The sequence below is a fragment of the Psittacula echo genome (assembly GCF_963264785.1).
Source record: "Psittacula echo genome assembly, chromosome: 1".
In the NCBI taxonomy this organism is placed as follows: Eukaryota; Metazoa; Chordata; class Aves; order Psittaciformes; family Psittacidae; genus Psittacula; species Psittacula echo.
The window spans coordinates 101,058,361-101,070,080 of record NC_137735.1 but is presented as its reverse complement, the minus strand read 5'-3'; the positions used below and the strand labels follow the sequence as shown (position 1 = coordinate 101,070,080).

The window sequence follows — 11,720 nt, the reverse complement described above, 5'->3', positions numbered from 1 at the left end:
CCCCAAAAGAAACAAACAAACAAAAGACTATGAAAACTCTTTAAAGAAAATATTTCAAATTAACACATCACAGAAAGATACAAGCAAAAAGCAAAATTTTCTATCAGCAACATATTTATGACAGTATGACATGCAAACTAATATATTCACATCTGAACTGCTTGATATATTTGCAAGTGTTGCTCATTTTATGTTGAATTTATAAAAAAATAAAATAAAATAAATCTTCTACAAAGGGCCTACACTTAATCCAAACATGGGTTTTGTGACTGGATAAACTTCAACCAGAAGAATTACTTTAAATTTTCACCAGTGTCACTATATAGAGTTTAGCCCATATACTTTTTTTCTTTTTATCTATTCAACTGAGAGAAATGGAGCTGCAATGGTTTGGGTTTTTTTAATCCCAAAGTGGATTATACAAACAACAATTTCATCAAAGATTTTTTACAACAAACCTAGCATTACTGGTTATATCTTATTATTAAGGTAAGCATTCGTCAAAGAACTGTATGATTGGAATCTCTTCCTGATACATAGTGACATGCTATTTGCTGGCTGCAGTGAGAAGTGTCAAAATGAAAACAAAAATACAAACATGCTTATTTTTCCTCTTGTCTTTATTGATTTAGACTTCAGAGCTACAGCCAAAAACAGTCCATCTGTAGAAAATTACCACACATGCTATCAATACAGAACCATCGCATGTTTAGAATTGTAAGCACTTGACAAATCGCAAAGGGAACACTCAACCTAATATTTTGGCAATGCAACCCATGAATAGGGAATACAGAGAAAGGCTTTTTTTTTTTTATTCCCTTCCAAAAAGAAATACTTCTGAACAGGAAAGAAAGGCCTCTGTTAAAAAATTAATTCCAGTCACCATGGAATGCTGGCTCATTCAAGACATCAGCATACACTGCTGGAAACTTTGTATGGAATGTCAAATGGTACACAGAAGCTACGACTCTGCTACAGGTATAGCACTGACTTCATTATGTTGTATGCCATAGAGAAGGTCACCACATACCCTATAGCCCAAGACAAACCTCTGCTGGGCTGGGGAAGAGGGATCAAATAGGCAAAAGTGTGAACGATCCTACACGCAGTGAAGATCCTGAAATGCAGCAAGGCTGAGGAAAGCTCAGGGCCACTAAGAGCGTACAGCAGTCCGATGCCAAAAAAAGGGACAATGTTTTCCAGGTCATTCAGGTGGCATCTGGGGAAAGAAGCAAAGTCAGTTTACACTGTTACGTTTTGTTGAATAAACCACTTCAAGGCTCATTATTTTTCAGCATCATCAGATCATGCTTCTGTTAAGGACCTAACATAGCTGTTGGCTTCCTCTGCAGTGGGGACTTGATTCAGCTACTGAAATGTTTTTGGCATGTTTACCTGACATCACTCTGGGGTCTCTTGCTGCACTCCACATGTTTTAAGCTCTTGATCTTCTGTATAAAAGCTCTAACTTTTTCCCCAGGATCTTGGTAATATTAGGCGCTTACTTGAGGTATGTAAGTGCATCTGGGTGTAAGAACGCAAGGAAAAGCAGGGACAGGTAGCTGGAATTTTCTTGTAGTTTCTCTTAACTGAACCTCAATTAACTGCAACTTGTGACTGCAACTACTAGACTTCACTGCCTAGGCGATTTATTCCAATCCCATAAACTCAGCTCATAGTCTCTATAAAGAAAATATGAAATATCCTATATATGAAACAATCTATCAATACTTCATGAATTTAAATCATCTTGAGGAATGTTATTTTTGAGCATTTAACAGGTGTGGCAGTTACGCTTTAGTTCATTTTCTTCACCACTAAGCACTAAAATAGCTGAAAAGTGTTCGAAATTTTGAAACCATAATATAATTTACTAAAAATGTGTTGAGGCTGAACTCCAGATCTTGAGGTATTTTTTCACACTTCTTCCTAAACCTTCTCCACTCCCTTTACCTCTTTAGATAAATTATGCTTCCAGCCAAATTTACTGATTGAAACAATCTCTAAGCCTTACTAATTATGTCAAATTTCACAGCCAACTAGAATCAGAACATGGTGCTGTTTTGCAGCTGCATTCTGAACTCATCATTACAAGGAAACATATCCTTCAGCCGTTTTACTCTTTTTCCCCAAAAAGTACACTGAAGAAAGTAATGTCCTTTCTATACCCATAAACAGAACAAATTCCAGTCACTTATACAGAAGAGAAGCCATGCTAAATCTATGCAGCATTATCTGTTGCCATGAAACTTGCAAAAGACAAAAAAGTAAACTTCCATTAAGAACCATTCTTAGGAAGAAAACATGGATGCTACAACACCAGAGAGCAACTAGAACCAAGTGACTTATTAGGTCCGGGGAAGTCTGAACAACTTTGCAAAACAGTAACACAGGATTTAATAATCATAGAAACATAAAATGGTTTGAGTTGGAAGGGACCTTAAAGGTCGTCTGGTACCAACCCCCCTGCCATTGGCAGGGACAACTTACACTAGAGCAGGTTGCTCAAAGCCCCATCCAACCTGGCCTGGAATACTTTCAGGGATGGGGCAGCCACAACCTGTTCCAGTGTCTCACCACACTCATAGTGAAGAATTTTTTTCCTTATGTGTAATCTAAATCTCCCTCTTTCAGCTTAAAGCCATTCCCCCTTGTCTTGCCACTACATTCCTCTGCAGAAGTCCCTCTTCATATGTCTATCAACTAACAACTTCCTGAAGCACTCAGGGGGAAAAAAGGAAAGTTCGAAGCATCTTTACAGCCCACTGAGATTACACTCTTCTTTCTGTGATTTTATTCCAAAAGAGACATACAGAAATTACCAGCCTTCATGAAACCACAGTCATATAAATTTGAAGGATGAACTGTTCTTAAATCAAAGCTAACACTTATTTTCAAGATCTTCTCTAATGGTGGTTTAAATGAGAACAGTTCATTTACATTCAAGCTTTTAGTATAAGAATATATATAGCAAATAAACTGTGAGCTCCATTCACAAATAAAATATGTAAAGCATTCCTTGTTAGTAGCATCTTTAAAGTTATGATTTTGGTAGCAGAAAATTTTGCCTTCAGCTAAATAAAATTAAATAAGCTGCAATATTTAGTCCACTGAAATACAGTTTACATTCTGCCACGAATCTTGCAAAAGAAAACACACCGCAGGTTGCACTCTGCCATACTATTAACAGCATTCTTCCAGAAGGCTAGTCAACTTTCCTGTACAATTGACACACTGTTGAGTAAGCTCAATTCAATCCAGCAAAAGGAACACAAGCTTTGACTCCCACTCTGTACCATTTGCCAGATTAACTTTCTCATTACAAGTCTGGAGTTCTATGATTTTAACATAGTTACTCCTCTTCATTGTAGTTTATACTTTAGAAAAAGATGCAATATTGCAACTGGAGTTCAAATTACACAGATACCTCATTTACATTTAACGGACACTGTTTCATACGAAATCAACTTATGGTCATATTTTACAATCTTCTCACCACCTCCTCCATGCATACAGGATACCATCCAAGAGCTAGCTATTATAACTTGACAAGAAGACATGCCATGCTTGACCTCATGCTCACCAAAAGGGAGGGGCTAGCGGGGAATGTGACACTCCAGGGCAGCCCTGGCTGCAGTGATCACGGGATGGTGGAGTTTGAGATCCTCAGGGCAGCGAGAAGAGCACGTAGCAAGCTCACTGTCCTGGACTTCAAGGGAGCAGACTTTGGGCTCTTCAGGAACCTGCTTAGTAAGGTTCCATGGGATAAAGCCCTAGAGGGCAGGGAGGCCCAAGAATGCTGGCTGATATTCAAGGATCACCTGCTCCAAGCTCAGGAGTGTTGTGTCCCAACAAGAAGAAAATGGGGCAAGAAGGCCAGGAGGCCTCCATGGATGGGTAAGTTGCTGCTGAGAAAACTGAGAAAGAGAAGGAAGCTTGTAGAACATGGAAGCAAGGACAGTCATCCTGGGAAGAATACAGGCATGTTGTCTGGGAAGCTAGGGATCAGATCAGGAAAGCTATGGCCCAGTTAGAATTGAGTCTGGCCAGGGAAGTCAAGGGTAACAGGAAGGACTCCTATAGGTATATCGCAAACAAAAGACAGCCTACGAGTAATGTGGGCCCTCTCCAGAAGCTAACAGGAGAACTGACTACCCTGGATTTGCATAAGCCTGAAGTTCTCAATGACTTCTTTGTCTCAGTCTTCATTGGCAAGTGCTCTGCCCATGCCACTCAAGTCTTGGAAGGCAAATGCAGGGACTGGGAGAATGAAGACCTTGGGCCCACTGTAGGAGTAGATCAGGTTCGAGATCATCTTAGGAACCTGAATGTGCACAATTCCATGGGACCTGATGAAATCCATCCACAGGTCCTGAAGGACGTGGCGAAATAAAGTTGCTAAGCCACTGTCAATCATATTTGAAAAATCACAGCAGTCAGGTGAAGTTCCTGAAGACTGGAAAAAGAGAAATATAACCCCCATTTTCAGGAAAGGGAAAATGGAAGACCCAGGCAGCTATGGACCAGTCAGTCTCACCTCTGTACCTGGCAGGATCATGGAGCAAATTCTCATGGAAACTGTGCTAAGGCTCATGAAAAACAACATGTTGGTGACAGCCAACACGGCTTCACTTCAAATCATGCCTGACCAGTCTGGCAGCCTTCTATGACAGGGCTACAGAACTGATGGATAGGGGTAAAGCAGCTGACATTGTCTACTTGGACTTGTACAAAGTGCTCAACACTGTACCACATGACATCCTTGTCTCTAAATTGGAGAGACACCAATTTGATGGATCAACCACCCGGCGGATAAAGAATTAGCTGGATGGCTGTTCGCAGACAGTTGTCAAGAGCTCATGTTGTCAAATGGCTCATGGAGACCAGTAACAAGTGGTGATCCTCAGGGGTCAGTGTTGGGACCAATCCTGTTCAACATCTTTGTCAGTGACATGGACAGTGGAATTGAGTGCACCCTCAGCAAGTTTGCTGACAACACTAAGCTGTGTGGTACAGTCGACATGCTGGAAGGAAGGAATGCCATCCAGAGGGACCCTGACATGCTTGAGAGGTGGGCCAATGCCAGCCTCATGAAGTTCAACCAAGCCAAGAGCAAGGTCCTGCACCTGAGTAGGGGCAATCCCAGGCACACCTACAGGTTGGGCAAAGAAGAGATTCAGAGCAGCCCTGGGGAAAAGGACTCGGGGGTGTTGGTTGATGAGAAAATGAACATGAGCCAGCTTCAGTGTGCGCTCACAGCCCAGAAAGCCAACCGTATCCTGGGCTGCATCAAAAGGAGCATGACCAGAAGGAGGTGATCCTGCCCCTCTACTCTGCTCTCATGAGAACCCACTTGGAGTGCTGTGTGCAGTTTTGGTGTACCTAACATAAGTTGGAGCAAGTCCAGAGGAGGGCCACAAGGATGAAAAGGGAGCTGGAGCACCTCCCATACGAAGACAGGCAAAGAAAATTGGGGCTGTTCATCCTGGAGAAGAGAAGGCTGAATGGAGACCTCTTAGCAGCCTTCCAATATCTCAAAGGGGCCTACAAGGACGCTGGAGAGGGACTCTTCATCAGGGATTGTAGCAACAGGACAAGGGGTAATGGGTTTTAGCTTAAACGGGGGAAGTATAGGTTAGATATAAGCACAAAATTCTTTTCTGTGCAGGTGGTGAGGACTGGAACAGGAACTGGAACAGGCTGCCCAAAGAAGCGGTAAATGCTCCACCCCTGGCAGTCTTCAAGGCCAAGTTGGACAGAACCTTGGGTGACATGGTCTAGTGCGAAGAGTCCCTGCCCATGGCAGGGGGATTTGAACTAGATGATCTTAAGGTCCTTTCCAACCCTAACCATTTTATGATTCGATGATTAATGACTTATTATTTTTAGTATTATTATTCTGTTTGACTGTGTAAATGTTTTTTCATTTAAACAAATTACTGTATTAGATTACTACATAAACCAACACAAAACAGACACAGGCTTGCCAAAGAGAATGTGGTGAAATTAATTCCCTGATTTAGTACTATTCTGCTATTTAAAATATATTTTTAAGACTCCTATGCATTACCTGCGTACACGATCAACATCTGGATGAGTCCGCACAAATTTTTTAGCATTTTCGCCTTTTCCAAATGATGCTGTATCTTCTGGGTTGTCAAAGGCCTATTTCAAACCCAAACACACACGAGATATTAGTAGCCAAACATTTCTTCTAGTCAAGGCAGCTTGCTATAAAGGTCATTCTTTTTACTAATGCCTCTAGGAGCTCACATAACTTATCTGAAGCTAAATGCATGGGGAATAACACATTGTTCATTGCATTACTGTGTTCTTGAGCCTACCCTGTGCTTGTGTGCTGACAAATTAATGTAATGTAATTTATGCATGTAGATAAAACCTTCTTGTAAGATCAACAAGCACTGCAGATGACTGATACTCAGCCTGAAGTAATGCCAGTGGGCTGAAGGAACAGAGGGACCTGTAAGGAAGAACTACTGTCTGTACTGCCTAAGTCTCTTTTTCACTATTCTTGACAAGTTATCTGAAAGCCTTTTTGGATCCCTTCCTTCTTCAGAAGTCTACACAGCAACAGGATCTGAGAGACTCCCATCTTCATTTATGACCAAGTAAGTTCCTCCTTTTCCTCTTAGGTACAAATTTTTCTAGTTATATGACCTGTTACTATCTCGAAATACTGTAAGCCACTACTTAAAAACAGTATTTAATTTAGTTAGTTAGTAGATCTCTCCTTGCTGACACATGTAGTAACACAAGCATTGTGTGGACCATTCAGGCTATGTAAGTGTAAGTCAAGAAAACTGTTTGATTTTAGGAGAGCAACATGATTGCTTTCTGAGGCACTACTGATGCCTTCCTGTGAAATATCCTTGGCCTCAAAATTCTTGAGACACATTAAAAGTATAAGCATCAGCAACATTTTACCTTCTCTCACTCTGCCATCTGCTTTCCTCCTTTTGTGTTAACATTTTAAAGACTTTTTAATATTACACAGGAAACGACTTCAATAATTTGTCTGTTTGTAGTATCACTGTCTGTCATAAGAAAACCAAGTATTTCAAAATAAGGAAGGCCCTATTGGCACCTACATACATATGAATCGTAACATGGTTACAAGTGTTAAATACAGGACATGACTGGATCTACATGTAGGACCAGCACAGCCGATACGCTTCTGCAAGAGCAAAAGCAAGTAAGGTTACAACACAGACATCTGGGTCCTATTCTGGACATAAAGGTCAGGCTGTGTGCTCTACTATATCCAGTCTTCAGATGTTTCAAACACTTAGACAGCTATTAGAACCCAGCAGTAGCTCAAATGGTTTTAGGACTTCATTAACAACAGAAACAGTTCATCTGGGTTCTCTTGTACCAAACAGGAAAAAAAAAACAACAGCAAAAGGACAAACAAAAGGACTCCAACAAAATCCTTGAAGCACATGCTGTCTCACAAAACCACATCTCACAAGAATAGCCATATCAGGCAAACTCAGGTCTCCTTCAGCCCAGGACCACGTGTTTTCACTAGTAGCCATGAGCAGATGCCTAAAGACCAAGAACAGGGCAAACACAGCACAATACTTCCCATGAGCACCCTCTCCAAAGCTAGATGCAATTAGTCAATGCTTCTGCATTATTTAGTAAACTTCAGTGGATTTTTCATATACAGCCTACACATCAATCCACATAAATTTTCAGCCTGCCTCTCATTCTAGAAAAAGAAATATTTTTTTTTCTTTTAGATAATGACTTACCTGCAATGGGAACGCTAAAACAACTAGAAAATGTAAAGAGCTTTAGAATTACTGGATGAAAGGGTTACAGATGCATAAAAATCCACTTTATACTCCCTCTTCTGAACCTACTAGTTGGTTATCCATGTAGCATGGCCTCATATCATGCTTTATTTACTTTATAAACTGGGTACCCTGGACACCAGCTTTTCAGAAGACAGTGGAAATTACAGTTATGAAAACCTCTTATTTTAAAATAATAGAAATGTTTTATGAAGGCCGAATAAGCCAAATTCAACTGTAAGATACAGTCTCATAATTATATCATAATTAGGTTAGAGATGTAGTCCATTTGAGACCAACAAAGCACTAGCACACCAAACTCCGAATATCATTGTTAGAGGGATGAGGAACAAAGCACAGCACCAGTATTTGAAAGCTGAGCACTTATGATATTATTTCAGTACAAATTTCAATCTATTCTACCAGACAGCATTCCCAATTTCTTACCTTTCTCGTGAGTCTGAAGTATGCTGTTGTAACACTCATTAGCATCATTTTTAGAACGACAATAGTCGCGTAAGTAGCGAAAGCCCGGAAGACTTCATTGTCAACAAACTGGGTCAATCTAGCCATTTCTCCACTTTTCACTGATGACCTTTTAAAGAACATTAAAGTTAGACTAACATCATAGCAATCCAAAGTTCTGACAAGAAGATTGTCGGAACAGCCTTTTTTTAGCATCTCTGCAATAACAGCATGATTTTGCCACTGTGACAAGTTTATTATCAAATGTATTTTCCCCAGTTTATTTTCACAATGGCATGATATAATACTTTAAAATGCAAAATTATATTATTTAGCTCTCATTATATCTGCTTATTAAACTGTCAAAATATAAACCACCAAAAGATTTAATGTAATTGCAGAAACAAAATTTAGTCACACAAATTAGTACTTTTGAAATAACACACCAATTTTAGACCAATTAACTTGAACCAGTGAATTTAACTAAGCAGTTACCAGGACAGAAAGAGTGTGATGACATACTATACACACTGCAGTGTTTAAAGAGGAAAATGATTATTGCATATCTTTTTTGTAAAATTACACAATTATAATTGCACTTCAGCGTTCAAAATAACCAATATTCCTACCTAGCAATAGCTTGTGATCAAACTGAGCTAAACATGCATTTTTCTCCTTTGAGATCTTGTTCTTAAAAATTGCTTTTAGCATGATTCATGGGCAAAGATTAAGTTGTAATGACAAAAAAGAAGAGAACTATTTATGCTTTTATCATGGGAGGATTAAGCTAATGAAGTCTCTTTCCATGAGACCATACCAAACCCACAATCCTATGGAGGTGGTACCTTTTATGAACACCATAATGATAAGAATGTGATGAGAACTGAATGCATGTAAAATGGAAAGCATGCCCCCTTGCACACTCAATTTGTGCTCTGCACAGAGCAAGGCTTTTGCCTCACCAAATGCTTCAATCATGCACTTGGTAATTAGGAATCTATAAACCTAGAATGCCTCAGCTTCACTAGAGACCAAAATAAATGCACTTTTTGTTACAGTTAACTTATTACCTAGGATATAATTTTAACAAGAATAAAATAGGTAATACAATTATTACCTATATAATAAAAAAGGTAATACTGTTATTAACTTGATTACAGCTCTAACAATCTTTCATTGTGCTTTCAGCACAGGGTTACTGCCAGCTATAGCCAAACAAGTGAAACTAAACAAACCAAGAGCAGTAGAAGACTCTTGCTCTGAAGGCAAATCCTTGGTGGGGAGGTGGGCAACATGGAGGTAGGCAGCTATTTGCTCAGTGAAACAAATCTAGCCTTGTGTCGACATGTCTGGCTGCAGTGACGGGATTTTGCTCCCTCTTTTATGCTTTCTAGAACAGTGCTTGGGCCATGGGCCAAGTACCGGGGTCCAGGGACTACAGGAAATGCAGCAGAATTCTTCCTCTTCTCACACTGCAGTCCACCAGTTCTCAAAATAACCAGCGATTTAGCAAAGGTTTTTCTCAGCAAAGTAAAGAAACTGCAATTTTTAACTGTATCACAGCAGAAAACTCACATAGTTTCACACATCAAAAATAAAGCAAATCCATGGCATCAACAGTGTTTTTCTCTGCTGTATTTTAAAGCTATGCTGAATACATCCAGGGACTATATAAAGTCATGAGAAACGGTCCACCACCATCTCTGGAACTACACCACATTCATCCATTTCCCCTACTAGTAAGGGTAGCCTCTCCAAACTGTCATAAAGCCCAGGCCTTGCTTTCACTATGAAAAGGAAGCATACCACATTGGTTACAGATTTAACACCAGCAGAATTGCATAAAATAAGCTTCACATACTAAAACTGGACAGGGCTTGAAGGGATATGCTTAGGCAACAAATAGCCTGATCCACACAGGTTATATTACACCACCTTTCCATGGTGCGAATGCAAAATTGAGCCTGGTTAAGTGCACAAGCCTATATCCCATGTAAAGGGTACTAAAGGAGCTGCCGTGCCCTCAACAGGAACACAGCTGTGCTAAGGCCCCCATCCCAGTGCAGACTAACGCGACACGTAATGGGCGACATCAGCACCGGGCCAGCCTTTTGTCGGCTGCTGTCGCAACACAACTTCCCAAAGCGCACTCAAACCGCCACTATCAGCCCCACTCCGAACTCCGTTTCCAAACACGCACGTCCTACCTACAACTGAACTGGCACCGCCTCTTCCCCCAAACCCCTGCGCTTATCACGGCCGCCCAGTGTGCGCCCCGGTCGCTCCCGCCTCGTCAGCAGCAGCTGCAGGACCCAGCCCCCCACACCCCCCCCCCCGGGGAGCTGCCCCACCGATCCCCGCGGACACGGGGCCGACCCCCGCCATCACAACTGCCCGCCGCCTGCGTGGAGCGACAGGCTACACCGTTGCGGAGGTTCTGGGGGCGGCCTTGGCCCCGCGCCATCCCCGCCCCGCACCCACGGAGGGTTTCGCGCCTGGAAGGCGGCGGGAAGGGATATGGAGGAACCTCCCGTTTTGGCTCGGCAGCGGGAGCCGCCATAACGCGACGACGACGCACCTCGACAACTGTCCCCTCGGAGAGTGCAGGCACCGCGGCCAACCGCCCCGGTCCCAGTCGGGCACAGCGCCTCCGCCCGCCCCCGGGGCACGGTACGGCCCAGCGCGGCCCCGCCTCGCCTCGCCCCTGCGGGTGCGGAGGCGGGTCCTGGCCCGGTTCCCCGCGGGAGATGGTTGCTGTCCCAATGGAGCCGCTGGCCGCGGAGGCCTTCGGGGCCGGTGTTGTGGCGGTTTGTCAGTGGTGGTTCACCAAGGAAGGGCCGGGTTGAGGCCCGGACTCCAGAGAACATAACCTGGGAGGGCAGAGGGAAAGGCGGACAAAACAATCAAGCAAAACCTCGCCTGCCTGAACTCCTCGGTAAAACAGGGACTTGTGACCCAGTAATCATCCTCATAGACAGGCTGTGTCCAGCGATTCCACAAGCAACAGCTGGCTCAAAGACTGACTGAAAAACACTAAAACACGTGGAGGCTCAGTACTTTGGCCCTCTACGTTGTTTGGGTGCATCTGAAGGGAAAAGCTACAAATGCTTGCATTGCTAAGCCATCAGTGCTGATCCAATCAATATGCACTACGTTGCTTTGCAAAGCCTAACAGTAAGGGAACTTCAGGGCAGGCCACTGACTCTTCCCACTTGCACTCTAGGATGTGATGAAACAATGAAAGAGAAAATAACCAAAGTGAAAAGGAAAATCAAGATAAAAGAAAAAAGGGAAGGGAAAAATGAGAAAGAGAAAAAAAGAAAAGCTAAAAGATTGAAAGATAGAAAAGAGAAATATGAAGATAAAAAAGGGAAGGGATGGGAATAGAAGATAAGTAAGGAAAAAAAAGATTTAAGATTAAAAGAAAGCTGAAAAAAG

General features: G+C 42.1%; 1 protein-coding gene across 1 annotated transcript; it reads right to left on the bottom strand.

The window, feature by feature from the left end:
* Positions 1–601: 601 nt before the first annotated feature.
* On the bottom strand, positions 602–10,999 carry MGST1 (microsomal glutathione S-transferase 1). Its single transcript, XM_080638939.1, has 4 exons — positions 10,861–10,999; positions 8,265–8,412; positions 6,071–6,165; positions 602–1,219 (listed from the first exon to the last, which is right to left on the bottom strand). The coding sequence occupies exons 2-4, from the start codon at positions 8,388–8,390 to the stop codon at positions 973–975; spliced, it is 468 nt and encodes a 155-aa protein (XP_080495065.1). The 5' UTR covers positions 8,391–8,412; positions 10,861–10,999; the 3' UTR covers positions 602–972.
* Between the last annotated feature and the right edge of the window lie 721 nt (positions 11,000–11,720).

Bases quoted from the DNA above. Each gene is read 5' to 3' on its own strand.
- MGST1 (XM_080638939.1), bottom strand. From the start codon at position 8,390: ATGGCTAGATTGACCCAGTTTGTTGACAATGAAGTCTTCCGGGCTTTC. The intron at 6,166-8,264 runs GTAAGAAATTGG...GGTTTGAAATAG, and splicing joins ACTTCAGACTCACGAGAAAG to GCCTTTGACAACCCAGAAGA. The intron at 1,220-6,070 runs GTAATGCATAGG...TTCTTTCCCCAG, and splicing joins GATGTTGATCGTGTACGCAG to ATGCCACCTGAATGACCTGG.